The following is a 17550-nucleotide window of genomic DNA, read 5'->3' as shown; positions in this document are numbered from 1 at the left end:
GAATACAGGCTATTTTAGTCATCTTACTTGGTATTTTACCGTTATCCGGTTCAATGTGTGGCTGCAAGCTTGTCATCCAGCAGATAGCTTCCCTTTCTTTGCTCCTCTGCTGAGGACCTCAGTCACGGTACTGTCAGGAACGTGCCTGCCCTCCCTTCCCTCCAACAGCCTTTTTCTGTGCCTTTCTGGAAGGTCTGATTCCAGACACAAAGTGTGCCGATGGTGGCGTCATCCATTGCAGCGTCCCTGGTTGAAGGAGGAGGGTGCTCAGCAGCTCACAGGATGAGGCCCTTTCCAAATTCTCGGTCTTGAAAATCCTGCTGGAAAAGCAGGGACCCGTTCTCTCCCTCCTCCCCTCCTGGACCAGGAGAGACGGCCTCCTGCGGGACCTGCAGAACCTGAGAAATCCAAGAAGAAGAAGAAGAAGAAGGACAGAAGGTTCTTCTTGGATTTCTCAATATTTCCTCACCCACTTCTGGGATTTGCTGCTGGAATCTGACACAAGAGAAGCAAAGAGAGAATGGAAGCGAGTATATATACACCAAAGCATCAAAATTATATCACAGAAGTCACAGCACTGATTATTTTGAGGCAGCCCTACCTGGTTTGTCTGCCCGTTCACCAGTTGGCCGTACCGCGCCTGGGTGGCCGGTCCGGGGTGACCAAGGGGAAAATGGCACGGGAGGGCTGTAACAGAAATTATTAACTTAGATAAAGCTGCAGTGACTGGATTCTGACAACATGGCCCTGTACCGTGGCATCCTACGCTTGCCGTGTCACGCCACGTAGGTGACGTAGCGGCCTGAATTCGTCCCTGCTGGTGTGGCGTTCGGGGAAATATATCTGTACCGTACGTTACGCCTGATCGGCCTTGTGATGAGTGACCTAGAAGATGCTGAAAGAATGACGCCTCACACCGAAAGTGCTGAAATAACGCATTATCGGAGCGTGTGACGCATCCGTGAGGTTGTGTGTATTTTGAAGCCCCCTGCCCTTCGGTGGCATTCCCTCCGGGTAAAGTACAACATCGTTTTTCCCAAAACGAAGGGTTTTAAATCCTCACCTTTGACCCTTTACGTGGAAAACAAGTGCCTTGCGGGCAACGGAGACAAGACGCGGGTTAGACAGGACGGCGGGGAAGCTGCTCCTCCTCGCCGGAGGAGACCGGTGCGGTGGGACACGCTGTCCCCACGTCACTCTTCCCCGCCCGCGCCTCGGCGTCTCCACGCTGCCAACCTCTCGTTAAGACGAAGGACGTAATTGCAGCGTTGCCGGCACCGCTCCGCGGCGAGGGCTGGAAGATGTCGGCGCTGCCTGACGCCCGCCGGCGGGCGGGCGTGCGGGGGGAGCTGCTCGGCAGCGCAGATGCAGGCGCGGGGGGTCTGCAGGGGGTCCCGCGCAGCTGCACCTGCAGCATCCACCCTCGCACCGGCACGGCCGGAGCCGAATCCCGACGGCAAATCCTCGCCTTTGCCGGCGCGGGGTCCTGCCAAGGGAGCTTGGCTTTCCAGCAGCCCGCGTTAACAACAAAACCCAGCGCAGAACGACCGCCCCTGCCTGCTTCAGCCAAAATCCCCGACGTAGCTACGGCGCGTCCAGATGCAAATTCGCAGAGCGCCGCGTTTGGAGCCGAAAGCGCCAACAAAGATGGAATTTTTTAAAAAGGCTGCTTCTCCTCAGATAACTCCCCTTACATTTTTAGCCGTTTGCTCTTTGAATCAATGGGCTCCCCTTCGCCGGCAGCCCAAGCTCGGGCCGCGCGGCTGGAGACGCGTCCCCGACTGTGCCGGCGGCCGACCCGCACCCCGAAAGCCCCGGGGGTCTCCCCGGCGGCGCTGTGCTGGGGGGCTGCGGGGGCAGAGGGGTGCGGGCAGGCGGCCGAGGACTAACCTGGCCTTGCCCTAGATGCGGTCGGTGTCCCTCCGATAGTATTCCTGGCTGTGACTAAGAACGTGAATTTTTATGTAAGATAAGCGTTTCTATTTGTGAAAAAAGAAAAAAAAAAAAAGAAAAAAAGGAAAAATATCCGGGACAATCGCAGGTTCCCGAGCGAAGCAGGCAAATATATTAGAGTTATCTCAATGTATGTGTCGAATGCAAATATGATATGGTAAAGTAATTAATTTTTATTGTCATGTGTTGAGAATTATGTTATAGTTACGGGCTCACTCCCTGCAAACCGCATTAACTTCTTATCATGTTATGTACGATACATATTTCTACTGAAATTTTCCCATTCAGGAGAGGGAAAGCGCTCATATGACAGGATCCAAATTAAGTTGGACTGTTCCCCACGCCGAGGCTGCGAAAACCAAGCTGAAATCATCTGCAGTCATTTTCAGGACACGTCGGTCAGGATTCAAGGATTGCCTTGCAGAATCGCGGGTCTCTCTCCGTTTCCACGATCTATAGGCGCCGACACGTGAAATTTTTAGAATTCTCTCGTGCCGGTCAGAAAAAAGCTTATTTTGCTGGAATTAGGGGATTGTTTCTGTGGCAGGAAAGCGATTCGGTTAGATGATTTAAAGGTCCATCCAATCTAATTTTGTGGTAAAACGCGTACTAAAACGTAATGCTAGTTGTATAACTTTGTGTGGAGCTGCGAAACCGGAGCTTTTATTCAGAGGGAAAATACCGTATTTTGCAGTTTGAAGATGCAGAAGGGCGGACCCGGCTTTATTTCTAGGTGCTTATTAAAACCAGAAGGTTTTGTAAAATAAATGATCGAAGCACTGGGTTCTTTTTCACCTCTGGAGCATTAATACCTGCATTTGTAGGAAGTTGGTTGTAGAAAGCAGATTTACTCGCGGAGTAAACGTTCTGCCCATCTGCGACGCCGAGGAGCGGTTTCTCCCCCTTTTTTGGGGGAAGCGTTTTGTTGCACGCTGACCTGTAGTCGTCGGGATTTTTGGCCTTACGTGTTGTACGCTGAGGGTGGTTTAAAGGTTACAAATGCGATCTTGTCAGATTGACAACTAACTGTTCTAATGAGGAAAAAATCCTCAAAGCATGAAATTTGAATGAAATGTGTGATTATAATTCAAGTGCTGTTTACCCAAAGCTCTGGGGACCTCCCGGATAAACGCAGACCAAGGGAGTTAGATAAACCTCCGCTCAGGCTTTCCTCCCGGTTCCCCCCCGCCCCGCGCCCCCCCCGTACGATGCCGCGCACGCCGACCCTATAGATCCGGGTGGAAAGTAGGAAAGAAAACTTTGCCGTCGCCCGAGCCGACAGCTCGGAATTGACATCGCCGTCTCTTTGTCGTTGATTAATACTGTATGTGGCGCGTTACCGCGGCGAGGAGTGAGGAAATAGGTGCTTTGAATTATTAAAGTTGAGCCCGGAGACTGGCTGTATGCTCGGATGGCATTTGCTTCGGCATATGCAAATGATTTAGTTTCATTTGGGATCAATTCCCAGGGGCCCTCCTTTCCTGTGATGCTCTGAATTTGGCAAGCTCAAGTGAGTCCCGATGGGGGGGGGGGGGGGAAGGATACGACCCCCCCCTCCCCGTACCCCCTTCCCCTCCCTCCGCTGGCGGCCGGGGCCGTTTGTCACCAGCGCCCGCCGGGCCGGGATATTTATTATTTAAAAAAAAAAAAAAAAAAAAAGGAAAAAAGGGGGGGGGCGGGGGGGAGACACCCACCAAAACCCGGGGGGGGAGAGGGGGCTGCGCGGGGCTGCGCGGGGCTGCGCGGGCGGGCCGCGGCAGCTGCGCACAATGCTGGGAGCGCGCCAGCAGCACGGACAGATGGCGGAGTTATTAGATGTGCATCATACGATTCCCTTCCTGCCACTCGCTTTTTAATCAAATTAAAACAAAAAAAAAAAAAAAAAAAAGGCGGGGGGGGGGGGAAGAAAAGAAGGGAAAAAAAACACAAAAAAAAACCAAAAAAAAAAAAAAAAGGAGCGGAGGGAGAGGGGGAGGCAATTAAGCGCATTTGTATTCCGCTCGGTACCGGGCCCGGCTCCGCGGCCCCGCGGGCGGGCGGCAGGGAGCGCGCGGGGCGGTGCGCGGGCGCGGGGCGGTGCGCGGGCGCGCGGAGCGGAGGAAGGAGGTTGTGGGGGGGGGGGGGGGAAGAGGGGAAGAGGGTTGGGGAAAGGGGGGGGGGGGGGGGCGCGCAGCCTCCGCCCCCGCGCGGCGAATGGTCTCGCCCTGCTTTGCATATTGAGCGCGCCTGGCCCGGCCATATGGGAACATGCGAGTGGAGGAATTGTTGTGAAAAAAGGGAGAGCGAGTTTGAAATAAAAGTTGTGAGAGCGGGAGCGGAGGGGGACGGCGGCGGGACCATGTACTGCGCATACACGATCCCCGGCATGGGCGGCAACTCTTTGATGTACTACTATAATGGGAAAGCGGTAAGCTGGCGCTGCAATTAAAGGTGTAATTTGGAGAAGTTTGATGGTGGCGGGGACGAGCATCCTCCGCGCTGCTCCGCGCTCCCGGGGCCCCGGCGGGGCTGGGGGATGCGGCTGCTCCCGCCGTTACAGTCGCCTTTGGGGAGGGGGGATTGATTTATTTTTATTTTTGGCTTTTTTTTTTTTTTTTTGGGGGGGGGTGTGTGTAGAAAGTCCGCCCGGGTTTCAAAGTTTGAGGTTAAGTCTAAATAGTGGAAAGTTGGTTTGTTTTTTTTTTTAAAAAAAAGGGGGGGGGGAAGGCGGGCGCGGCGCTGCGCGGGCGCGGAGCTGCCCCTGCCCACCGCGGTGGGGGCGCGGAGCGGGGCGGGAGCCGGGCTGGGCGAGCGGCCGGGCCAGCCGGGGCAATGCCCCCAGAGCCCCCTTCCCGCCCGCATTGTCGTGACTTGCCTGCGCCGTCTGACTTCGGCCCCTTCCCCCCCCCCCCCCCGCCCCTTCCAACAGAAACGCTTTATTTCAGAGGAAAAAAAAAAAAGGAAAAAAAAAAAAGTGTCTGGTATTTTGTGCATAACCCCAGCAGAAGGTTTATACTTGCCATCTGGAGGGTTTGGGGTTTGGGTTTTTTTTAATCCCCCCCCCCTCCTCTGGCTGGGTCTTGAGAAAGGAAAAGTATTTCAGTATATTTTAAAATATTTGGGTGGGAGGGGGAAGGGCGAGGTAAGGAGGGGAACTGTTGCTGAAGGGAGAGGAAAATAAAATTTGGAAAGGCTGGGAAGGGAGGGCAGCGTGTGGGGGGAGCAGGCGTCGCAAACCGCTCCGGTCTGCGGTCTTTCAACTTTTGGGTTCAGCTGATACCGATCGGGGCGGCGGAGTTAGGCCGGGGTGGGGGGAACCGGCAGAGTTTTAACCCGGGCCCGGTTCGGACGGAGCGGATGGAGCAAAGTAACTCTCCTCCCCGGGATGTGTGCGAATGCGTAGGCATGTGTGCGTCGAGCAGCGCGTGTTTATAATGCAGCCAGCTCGAATCGTTTCGTACGGAAAGGCGCTCTCGTGAATGAACATCTGTTTGAATAACGGAGGGTTTGGGTTTGGTTGGGTTTGTGTGGTTTTTGTTTTTTTTTTTTTTTAAATTTTGCTTATTGGTGAGAGTTGCGGGCCTCGCCTTTTGTTTTGAATATTTTGCAAAGGACGCGTCGCTGTAACGCGGGACGCTCAGTTTGTGGGTAGAAGCTAAGGGGATTTGCACAGGAAAAAAAACAATTCCGATTCAAAATTCTACAAATGCAAAAAAGAAAGGTTTGTAAATTTACTGCAGGGCTTTTTTTTTTTTTTTTTTTTTTTTTTTAAAAAATGAGTTATTCCTATTCCAGACCTGTTAAGTCTCCAGCCTACCTGACATTCCCATGCACGGCAGGGCCAGCCAGCCTCAGTAGCTTTAAAAGAAAAAGTTCCTAAACGCTGCTATTCATCCTCAGTAAGTAATAAAATCCTGGCGACAGCAGCCTGTAAACAGGACGCAGCGATGCACAGCGCTTGCACAGCGTCAGGGCTTCGGTAAACAATTTTCAACACTTAGACCAACTTCATTATTCTTTGGATTTTTCTTGCGGGGCGGGGGGGAGATGGAGTGTTTGATAAGGGAAATGGAGGTCGGGGTGGGAGCTGGGGGCTTTTTCTTTTGTTTTGGGGATTTTTTCCCCCCTTATTCTATTTGTATATTTTTGGGGGTTGGGTTGGGGTTGGTTTTTGGTTTGTTTTTTTTTTTCCCCTTAAGGAACTGAACGCAGAAAGCGAAATGCCCAGCCCCGCCTAGCGAGCGGCCCCACGGTCCGTGTCGCCGAGGCCGGGAACGCCGAGCCCGTAATGTCGCCCTGTCGTGCCAGCCGCCTGTCGTACTTACATAAAACTGCAGAATATGACATCATAGGGCTAATAAAACCCCGCTCGCCTGCCAGGCCTTTTCCCCTATTCTTTGTGTTTTTCAGAAGGTGGGACTGGTAAAAACCAGGGTCCGCTCCGTCGCACGAGATGTATTTATAGGCACCGGCGGAAGGTGTTCGTGAAAAGCCAGCCTGGCCTCGGCGCTTCCCGGCGCTGGGAGAGCACAAAGACGGAGGCGAGGGTCCCCGCGCCGCCGGGGCGGACGGGCAGCCCTGACAGCCTGGCCTGCGCCGTCCGCTCTGCCCGCTCCCTTCCCGCCGCTCCGGGAAAAGGCATCGGCCGGAGTCGCGGGAGCCGGGGGGCCGAGGCCGGCGCAGCAGCCTTCGGGAAGGGGGAGAAAGTATCCCCGCGTCCGCTTGACAAACAGATTTTTGTGTTTTATAGAGCCGGCATTGTTCTGGCTCGGGTTCCGCATTGTGCGGCTCTTGATGCGGTGCCAGGCATCGTGCGGAGATCGGGGATGCCGTGCATTAATTGTTCGCAACGCCTCGTGGAAGGGACCCGCGGCTCTTGGGGCTGCACAGCTTTCGCCCGCTTGTCGGAGCGGAGCAGGGGCTGCTCCCTTGCGCAGGAAAGATAGAGTTCTGAATTCCTCCCTCTTTTTTTTTTTTTTTTTTTTCCCCCTCTCCCTTTTTTTTTTTTTTTTTTTTTTCTCCCAGTGACAAGTCAATTACTTGTTTAAATTCAGTTTGAACTCTCTGAACTGCGAGCAGGCAGCGGAAGCAGGTCTTCCCTGGGAATAAACAAAAGAAGAAAAAAATGCAAAATCATTCCAAAGCCCTCTGAATCGAAGTTGCTGTGGGAAGAGGAGTGCAGTTGGGTACAGGAGTCACAAAAATGGCTGGAAAAAAAATTAAACCGCCAGAAATGCAAGATTTGCAGAACACGTTTTCTGCAACTTGCTCTTTTTTTTTTGTTTTGTTTTCCTTTTTTTTTTTTTTTTTTTTTTTGCTTCCCCTCCCCTCTCGCTCGCAGGGCGTTTTAGGAGAGCTTACTCGATGGGAGAGCACTTTGTGCCTTTAACTATTTACTGATGTTCATCGGTAAGAAATCTTTTTCCTTCACATCTCTTGCCACAGGAGGATATTTGGTTTAGAAAATCTTAAAAGCAACAGCAAAACTGCCGGTGTCAAATAATAAAGATAAGCTAGCGCTGGGTGATGGTATAATACATGAACGCTGGGCTCTTGGAGTCACTCTTTTTTCCTCAAATATTAGAGAAAAGGCATTTTTAGCAAAGGAGTTTGAAATGCGCGCTATTATCTGTGATTAACTAGATGAACACTTTGATTACGTTGGAAGCAATGGAACAACAAGAGCCTTTCCCCCCCCCCCCCCCCCCTTTTTCCTGAGGCCTCGCTGCTTGTTACCCGAGAGGCGTGTGATATTTAGGATGTGCACATTACCTGACAGGGGATGGATGCAGGATTACTGCCTAAATTTGATTTTTCAGAATTGCTTATTTTCAATTGCATCTGACTGAGATTTTAATAAAGTATTATTTGGTCATAGACAATATATTTAAATGCATGGGACTATAAAGGAGAAATTATTGCAAATGAAAATGAAAAACAAAAGTGGCAAAATTTTCTTTTAATGGTATCTTAAGCTCCCATCATCAGCTCCCACCATGCGCATGTGTTAAATCATATAGGGAAACCTATAATTATTGTAATTGCTCTTTTTGCTTTATCCTAACAAGCTTCAACCCATCTCTCAAACCAGTTGTTTTGAAATAGTTATTTGTCAAGTCATCAAATCACAAAAAGTAAATGCTAATGAGTTTTTCCTGTTTACATTCTGTCTGCTATTCTTATTATAAAGCTTTTCAACTCCATAAAGTTCCTAGATGAAGATGAATGCTCCATGGTATCGTTCCTGCTAATAGGCTGGGCCAAAGAGTGTAATAATTCCATGTACCACGCTTAATAATGACAAGTGAGGAGTTGTGAATGGCACGAGGCTGGCGTCGCTCTGGGAACGGCGCGGAGAAAGTTTGCTTTTGGAGCACGAGGAGGAAGAAATCTCAAAATGGAAACGAGAGACCCTCGTGCCTGCGCCCTTTTTGGCTGAACCGGCAGTAATTTCAGCGCGATGCGGCTGGTTCGGCTTTGTTTAAAGAAACGGCGGCGTTTCGTTTGCTTGGGAATATCGGGAGTACTGACACGCAGGTCGTAAAAATAATAAAAAAAAATAATAATAAAAAAAAATTTATTAGCAAAAGTTACAAGATGCTTTATTTCCGAAGCATAGGGATAGATTTTTTTTGTGGCAAAGTAAAGCCAAATTTACAACTCCTCCATCAAATTGCGTCCGCATACGGGTAGCTCGGGCTTCCTGATTTGAAATCCATATGTGTACGTATATACATCCGGACATTAAAACGCTTACTCTGCTCGGGATCGTGAGTGGAAGCCAAAACATCGAGGAGACTTTTCCAATATTTGCGGGGCTTGTGGCAGGGCTGCGCGTTCGTACCGTGAATTAACGGAATCTCGTAGGCTCCCTGCTGAGAACAAGAGAATTTGGTAAAGTATAGCTATACACACGGACAATACGTATAGTGAGATACGTGCACGCGCATTCTGGCACGCTGGGTTTGTGTTTTACGTTCTGGAGGAAGGGAGATACCTGCAAATTTCTTGTGCATCTGTGAGTTTGCAGAAATAACTGTAGCCCTGGTTTTAGGGCTCGGGATGCCTTACCGTTCAATTAAACTTTACTCCTGGCAGGTCCGAGCACTTTCTTCCCGTTGTGCGCGATGGAAACGTGAGCGGCCTCGTGTTTGCAAAGCTGGGTTTTGCTGAAATAGTTTAGGAATTATTAAAGCTTAGCGTTCTCGCAGGATGTTGACGTCGGATCGTAGTTTTTAAATATGTTTTGCATATGCTGATCAGAAGTGAACTTCACCTCTTCATCTGTGCCAGTTTGGAAATTATTATGGTGTGGGGTTTGGGGGGGGTTTTTTGTTTTGGTTTGTTTGGTTTGGTGTTTTTTTTTTCCTCAAAAAGAAATTATAACTAGAATTTTATTTTATTTGGTTACGGATTGATGGTAGACACGGAAAATGATGTGAGGGTGTTGACATCTCATAATAGCGTATGTGATGAGCTGCCTTTTTTGTGGGCAGGGCTGGGGGGGTTAACAAAAGATCTAATGGCTGGTGCAGTCTTTAAATACCTTTCCAATTGATCTACAGGAAATTGTGCAGAAGAATTGTTTGTTTCCTGTTGCAGTATAAATCTGGTTTGCATTACACTTGGTTTACTGTAAAATTGCCGTGGCACTTTGGAGACATGGGAGTTGGTTATTTTGCACAGGGAATTTATTTTGAAAAGTGAATATTTTAGCCTATGTTGGCCAGTTTCTTTCTGATTTTACGATACTGTGTTGCTGGTGGATTATTTTAATTTTTTAAAATTTTTTTGAATTTTTTTTTTTTTTTTTCCTTCCCACCAGCCTCTGTAAAGTTTTGCAGCCTGCCGGGGTGGTGGGAGCAGTGACCGGAGCACGGTGCCTGCGGCTTGGCGGGGAAGGCAGCGCGGTCCGTCAGCCCGGCTGCGGAGTTTGTAAAGTCCCGTGGGAAACTCTTACTACAGGCACGAGATACCTGCGCAGAATCGCCCGCCCTTTCGACAGCTTTGCCTTCCTCCTCTACAGCGAGAAGCTGTATTTAACGAATGCTGGCAGCGTTTTCCTATCAGAAGCGTTCGTATTAATTGCCGTTTGGTTAATCAAAAGATTAACCGTGGCGGGTAGCCGAGATCATCGCATCCGAAATGATCTCTCGCTCCGTTGTGTTCCTTTTCACGGTGGAGAAATTCTCAGGCTCGTTAAAAAGTTTCTGTAAGTCTCTGGAGGTTCGGTGGGAAGAGAGTATTCTCAGAGCCCAGCAGGTATCTCCAAATATTTAGCGGCTGGCTTTGTTCTGGCATAGCACGACTGAATCATCCAAAAATCTCAAAGCACAGATTTTGCCAGAAATGCGGTTCTCCCCCCAGATTCAAGGCAGGTCTTGCTTCTTTCGGCTGAATTTATCCATCTCCACTTGTTCAGTGGGGTTTGGGTTGGGGTTTTTTTGGGGGGATGGTGCTTGAGGTTTTTCCTTCCTGTTGGTTTTTTTTTGTGGGTTTTCTTTTTTTGTTGTTGTTTTTTCCTGAGCAAATATTAAGAGCGTTATCTCCTGTGAGGGACTTTTCAAGTTGGAAGTTGGCTACAGGAGGAGCAGAATCAGACCTTCGGTGTTGAGGGATTTGTCCTTTTGTGCTGTGGGCTGTCCTTAGGCACAGCTTCGGCTTCAGATGCTCGCAGCTTGTTCCCGAGCAGAGGTGTCCGCGTGACACGCAGCGCGCGGAGCACAGGTCTCCTATCCGCATTTTCACCTTGCGCGCACGCAGGTGCGAATACCCTCTGCAGTTTGGTGCTGGAGCTGGGAATTCTTTTCTCTATGAGGATCTTAGTTTTGCCTATAAAATTAATAATGCCTTAAAAAAAAAAAAAAAAAAAAAAAACCCAAACCCCAAAAAAACCTCCCCAAAGTTTGAGTAGAGGAAATTTCATACACCTGCAGAGCTTTATTAGGTGTCTGCACGGGAGTGAGAACTCATGTGCACAAGATCAAATTGTTCTTTAAACCGCGGACTGCTTTTTCCGTAATGAAAAGCAGCTGAACAGAAGAAGAGGGGTCTGCGGACCCAGCCAGGGGAGGAATTGAGCTGGGTGCCGCCGGGGTTCGAGGGCGATAAAACCCGGCAAGCCCTCGCCCGTTGTTCCCCGGGGACCCGGCGGTGCTGAGCGATCCCGGCCCCGGCGCGGGGGGCACGGGGCCGGTAATTGGAGGGGCCGCGCGGGGAAGGTTGTTCTGCAGCTGCTGCCATTGTAGCCGACCCGCAAATGAAAAAAAAGGGGATGGGAACAATCCCGGCCAAGGTTTGGAGTTGGCTTTTTCACCTCTGCAGAGGCGAGGGTGAGAATTGCAGAGCGGCAGTCGGCGCGCACCAGCCGCAGCCCTGACAAAGGGGATGTCCGCAGTGAAAAACAAACCTTGCTGCTTTAAAAATAGCTCTTCGCTCACTGAGTGGCCTTTCGTACTTGCAGTTAAAAGAGTTTATCCAGCATCTGGTGAATCATCGTTATTAAATTCTGTTATTAGCCCTATACGTTGGATTTCTTTTTTTTTCCCCTGAAATCCGTGATAGCAGCAGTCATACCTCCTGGAAGACACGGCGCACAAATAACTCGTCCCTCGAGGACGACCTTGTGGAAGAGGTCTTGTGCAGCCTATCTAGCTCCCTCCCTTTTTTTTTTTTTTTTAAATAAAAAAAGAAAAATGCTGAACTACTCAATGGCTTTCTAATGAATAAAACAAATTGATGTAACATGCATATTTAAACCCGTTCAGTTAAGTACTGACGTGATTAAAATAATCAAATGTATTACTTAAAAAACTAAAAAGGCTAAGTTCTGCACCCCGTTATTTTATCGACTTTTAAATATCAATTGCAGAAATATTTACGTTCCTAATGGCATTCCGAAGCTAAACTGACAAATCGGAGGAGGGGAAAAAGTTGATCGCCCGGCGTATTAGTATTGCTGCACCTGTTAGTACAGTCGAGTTAGCAGCGCGGGGCACGAGGGCCGCTCCCTCGGGCTCCCTTCGTGAGCGATGGAAGGGGCGGAAGGGCCGGCGCGCGCAGTTAAAGCCTAGGTTTGCTTTTTTGCAGTAGCTCGTTCTCGCAGCCGAGTGATTAACAGGCTTGCAGAAATCTTAGGCAGCTTGGGGGGGGGGGATAAATACTTAAATCCGGGGGGAGGTGGTACTCTGTGCTCCCTGCTGCACGAGGTCCCTGCGAGCACATAGAACCCCGGATAAAGGAGCGGATGCTCGTTGGACACAACGAGAGCCTGTGTTTTGGGAAGGATTTCTATTATGAGCGGCAGGGAGCATTAATCTAGGTGAAAATCCCAGCTAGGTAAGGCTAGAACTGCTTTACCGCAACCACTGTCAAGCGTTGCTTTTCTGAAATTGGGGTGCCTGGATCCCCGAGCCGGCTGTAGCACCCCGCCGTCCCGAGGAGATGCTCGGGTGCTGGCGCGGGGGGAGCCCGTCGGCAGGCGCGGGGCTTCCCTGGGCGAGGCTGCGCCGCCCACCTCCCGGGCCTGACGTATCTTTTCCTTCTCTTTTGCTGGGTTTTAGCTGAATATTTGTTACCGCGCTCTCTGCTGCTTACAGTCCTCGATTGGGTTGTTGGGAACGGGAATAAAGAAATATTCCAGTTCAGCCGCTCTCAAGCGTTGCTCTGCCCCCACGTCAAATAGGGAGACTCGAAGAGGTGCAAAAGAAATGATTAAGCTATCAATGTCTTTTAAGTGGCGGTTGTTTGCGGTGCTTAGACAATTACCGATTCGGAGTTACGGAATGATTTGAATTCCTCTGATTTCTGAACACGTGATACGTATCGCATCTCTCTTACATCCCCTCTAGCTCCGCGGCAAACTGTTTGCCTGGATACATCCTCAATTTAGCGGTGGCTATTGGCCTTGAGATTTTTCGGAATTAACGCCATTTCCGGAATGAAAAAAAATACGCTTTGGCCGTGGCGGAGGGGAGCGTAACCAGAAAACCAAATGTATTTCTTGCCGGTTTAATCCTGGCCGGTGCCCGCTGCGGAAGGTAAATCCCTCGCATCCTCAGTCGTCACGGCGCCGCAGCCCGTTACAAGATGCCCGCATGCTCCGGGTGCCGGTCCTACGGGAAGTTCGGCCGGCAAAGGGAGGGGGACGTACGCGTCAGCCATCTTCCCGGCCGTTACGTCTGCAGCGCGTCCCCGCGCGCCGTTTGGGAACGGGGACGGCCGCGAGACTCGGAGCGCCGGCAGCTGCCGGGGCGCAAACCGGATTTTCCTGGTAACGCCTGAAAAAAAGAAAGGGGGGTAGCACTGAAAACTTAAATAAGGTAACGTCAGCTGACACGCAGCGGATAGTGACCCCACGAACGAAACACGACCGTGGCTTGACGGGGGGTGGTCGGGAGCCCACGCGCAGTCCCCGAGGGTGCGGGGAAGTTTTGGGGGCTGCCGGTGCGCAGGGTGCCCGCTGCCCGGGTGGGTGCTCCCGCCCAAGGTTCGGCGCCACGTACAAGATCTCTTTTTCTTTCCCACCGTTCCAGGCTTCTGCCTTGTAAATAAAAACCATCTCCAGGGTAAAACTTGCCGATCGCTATTTTTATCAGGAAAACAACAACAACAACAAGTGCCGTGGATGGGTTTTTTTGTTTGACTTCCTAAATTAGTATTTTACAAACTGTTCGCCATTTCAGCAGTTAAACACATGTTGTTTCCAGTGCCTCATTAGAATACAATGCTTTCGTGCTAATCTACTTCAGGCGGAGTTTGGATGCGAGGTGACTGGTCCCAGGTCCCGGTGGCCGATAGCTGCCATCTGTTGGGATGATTTTTTGTCTTTTTTTTCTTCTTTTTTTTTTTCCTTTCTTTCTCCCCAGCCTGCCCTATCTCACACCAGTGGCACACGTATTAGAGAGGGAAGGCGCTCCTGGGCAGAAAGGCAGTGGAGGTGGCCGCTGTTCAGCATCTCCGTGACTACGGAGAATCCGTATCCAGCGCGGTCTTAGGAACCGTAGGGTAATAGTCTGCTTCGGCGTGGAGAAGAAATAAATATCCCTCCCCCAATTCCTGGGGAGCGCCGTCTCCCCTGGTTAACGAATCTGCTAGCGCCGTGCCAGCACACATCTGTCTCGTGAAGAAGGGCTGTTGATGCTGCCAAAGCCAAGAGAGGGCACCTTGTAGGGGAAAATAAAATTACACATGTATAGACAGCTCTGTGTCGTGGTTTAGCTGATCACTTCTGGCAGAAGCCTGTTTCTGATAATCCCCCCTCGCTGCCTGAACCACACACACAGATCTGTGGAAGTCGGAATACAAAATAAGTTCTGCTGCTCCGATTGCATGCAGAGATCTGCCGCAGTTTTGAGGTTGCAGTTGTAGATCTTCAAAAGATCTAGGCTGAGGTCTTTAATTTGGTATGCTATTAACTCATGGGATGGTAATTTGCTTTCAGTGTCTTATTTATAGCCTGAACTATTTTTCATAGCAACTTTTACTGTGCTAGGGAAAGAAAAAAAAAAAGGGGGGGGGGGGGAAGAAGGAAAATCACACCATGTTAAACCATCCTTTCTGTCTCCTGTAGCTCTGTATTTGATCCAAGAGGAAATCACAGCGGTTTTGGTTTCGTGGGACAAACCCCTTAATCCGGGGGGGGAACAGCCTGTGCCTGCCCCAGGTACCGCGCCGAGGGCTGGCCGGGATGCGGGGATGTGACCCCATCCTGGGTCCAGCATCACAACAGCCACAGCGTTTACGGTTTTTGTTTAAAAGCAGATTAGAAATGTTTTCAAAACACAACTGTCCTCTATTGCAAAATATTTGGGGGAAGTTCAGAAAGTTTGATGCAGAAGGAGTGGACAGTGACAACTGGGCTGCTGGCTCAGTCAGCTGCATCTCTGAATCGCCTTTAATGGTGGTTAAATATTATATAGGTGACTATGGACTTGCACTGTCTGTAACATCTTGGTGTCCATCTAGGATGTCCAGCCTGATGTCCCGGTCAGCCCACGCAATTTTAAGAAGGTATTGGGTACTTATGTCGAGCTGTCATTTCGCAGAAAAGGATTTTTAAAAAAAAATAAAATTTTGTGGGGTTTTTTGTTGTCTTTTGGGTTTTTTTTAATCTCCAGTAAGATGTGGACCAGATTTTCGTAAGCACGTAGATGCATGCAGTGGCTTCCCTGGAAATATTCGTGTGCTTAAATCTGTGCATACTAAAGCTCCCAGCTGGAGGAGATCCCAGGACTCTTACTTGCAAAAAAGAAAAGGGAACTGTAAATACAGACTTTGGCGCGCGTGCTGGTGTGTTTGCAGTTCTCGGCACCCGGGGTGAGAAGTTTTGAAAATTTCTACCTTTTAGCGCTTACTTCCGAACGGTTGGAAGGTTTAATGATTCGGTTCCCTTCCACGTCGGCCGCAACGGTGACCGCGAACCGTTTGCAAGATGCTGGCGGTGGTCTGCAGGGATGCTTTGTGTCCCTCGGTGGGGAGGGAGGATGGCAGCAGGCGTCGCGGGGGTTACCCGTGCTGGACGTCGGCAGATCCCGGGCTTTCCCCGCTCCTCTTGGTGTTTAAGCCAAGCAGCGTACCCCCCGAGGGAAGCTTTAAAGATTTAGCCCGGTGCCGATGCCACCGCGGAGATGTCCTTCAGCCTGATGGCGCCCGTTTGCTGCTGGGTGGGGAGTAACTGGGTTGCTGAGTAGCTCCTTTCCACTCAGGGTAGAGACACTTGTTTTGAAATACTGCTGTGTCAGAGTCCAAAGTCTGGTTCGTGACCGTCTTTACGTTGAGATACTGATTACTCCAGCTAATGACTGCTTTATTAGAACAGGAATACCTTTGGCTTGTGGCTCTCGACTAACAAGCTGATCTTTCAGTGCTACTGGCAGCCATCTATTCAAACGCCTCTTGGAATTTGGAGGTAGGGTAGTCAGATTTGCATAAATGCGTTCATTTTTTATTTTATTTTTTTTTTAAATTTCATTTTATACCTATCTTGTTTATCAGCCCCAGTGAGTGCAGAGTCTTTTCAGACACTCTTTTCTTGGTGAGACTGGGCATCGGGAGATAACAGTGTCGCAAACTGGCAGATGCTTTATCCTGGAGCTCGTGCTGGTGTGCACAAACCATCATTTTTTCCTTGCAATAATTATGGCGTTAAGAGGCATTTGTGTTGTGTGCTCTCTTTCAGCTTGCACCACGTTTGGTTCCTGTTATGCAAATACCGCTTTAAACTTAGAAATGCCAATTTGCATTAATATTTTGGTTTCATATAGCTAGCTATTGCATTGCAAAAACAAGTGCATTTTAATGAGCATTTGGCAGAATGTTAAAAAAAGATATGGTACTCATTAAATTCTATTCTATGAAATGCAGTAGCTTGTTGCCAAAAATCATTAGGATAACATATAATGCAAGTTAAGGCCACAAGTATAGCCCTCATCAAAGAGCGCTGCGACGCTACGGAGCTGCAAAGCCATGGCGTCGCTTGCTGCATCGTGCAACCTTCTCTCCTTGCCCGCCAAACGGGAATACCGGCGACTTTGAGCATTCCTTCAACGCCAGCGCCTGTCCCTGCGCCATCTCTCGGCGTTCCCGTGTCTAACCTTCCTGCTCTAAGCAAGCTCCTCTTGGCGTCCGTTTGGTTCCTTCAATTTATCTGATCCTGCAGACTTTTAAAAGACATAAAGGCTAAATTGAAAAACAAATATTTCATTCCCGAACGCATTTCGGAGCCTAATTTTGCAGCCGGCTTTTCGCTAGGCGTAGGTTTCCTTTGGCATCCCTGAGCCGCGGCATCCTCCGGGTCGGCGATGCCTCTCGGGAGGCTTCTGGTCGTGGGGGGGGGACTTTTTAGAGAGCTCTGCTTTTCTGTAGTTAGCCAAAACTTAAGCGTGTGCGCACGTATAAATATCGATACGCGCTCGTACAGGTGCGTGTGTGTCGCAGCCGCCCCGGCCGGTGCACGGCGCCAAGCAGCTGAGAGCTCGCTGGAGTTTTCTGCCCCTCCCCGTCGCTTTTTCCTCGCTGGAAGAAAACGTCTCTGCCTGGAAGACGGCTTCACCCTACGGAAGAAGGAATGCGAGCTGGGAAAGCTTGCCCTCCTCCGACACTTTTTTTTTCCCCCTCTTTTTTTTTTTTTTCTCTCTTTAAAAATTTTTTGGCGTATTAATATTGGAAAGGCTTCCAAGGCTGATACTTGAGAAGCTGCTTTTCTGTAAGCTGGCTGAAGGAGGGCTAGGACAGGGTTAAATGAATTCTTTTCTTCATTACTCAGAAGTGATATAGACTTTTCTTTGACTAATGTAGCTTAATTAGTGGTCAATTAAAACTGAACATTGTTGAATTGAAGTTCTTTGATCAAAATCCTTGGCATGGTCTCCCTTTCTTTAACTAGCCACCATCTTGAATTCATTTGGAATCAGTAGTGTAAACAAGTTTAAAACTGGTTCTTTTATAAGAAGTCAGCAGGCTTGTATAGCTGTGGTTTCTTTCTTTTCCTTTTTTTTTTTTTTTTTTTTTTTAACTTCTGTAGGCGGCAATTCAAAGCAGTGTTAAATGAAAACAGTGCTACACCCTGAAAAGTACGTTCTTCAGGAAAAAAAAAAAAAAAAGTCGCATTCATTAATC

At 49.5% G+C, this 17550-nt stretch overlaps 1 protein-coding gene across 50 annotated transcripts in view; it reads left to right on the top strand.

Annotated features, from left to right (window-relative positions):
• The window catches only part of TCF4 (transcription factor 4), a 234418-nt gene that overhangs the window by 161910 nt on the left and 54958 nt on the right, over positions 1–17550 (top strand). For 2 of the 50 annotated variants that reach the window (XM_075740640.1, XM_075740637.1), the window contains exon 1: positions 4174–4360. The exons of 46 other annotated variants lie outside the window; for them this stretch is intronic. In XM_075740640.1, the coding sequence (XP_075596755.1) occupies positions 4193–4360 (168 nt within the window). In that variant the 5' untranslated portion in view covers positions 4174–4192. Of the gene's footprint in view, positions 1–4172; positions 4361–17550 lie in introns of those variants that run through there. 2 more of the 50 variants (XM_075740638.1, XM_075740636.1) reach the window with 2 other exon arrangements.

The sequence above is a fragment of the Balearica regulorum genome, chromosome Z (assembly GCF_011004875.1).
Source record: "Balearica regulorum gibbericeps isolate bBalReg1 chromosome Z, bBalReg1.pri, whole genome shotgun sequence".
In the NCBI taxonomy this organism is placed as follows: domain Eukaryota; kingdom Metazoa; phylum Chordata; class Aves; order Gruiformes; family Gruidae; genus Balearica; species Balearica regulorum.
The sequence above is the reverse complement of the archived record's forward strand: the minus strand, read 5'-3'. Positions and strand labels throughout refer to the sequence as shown.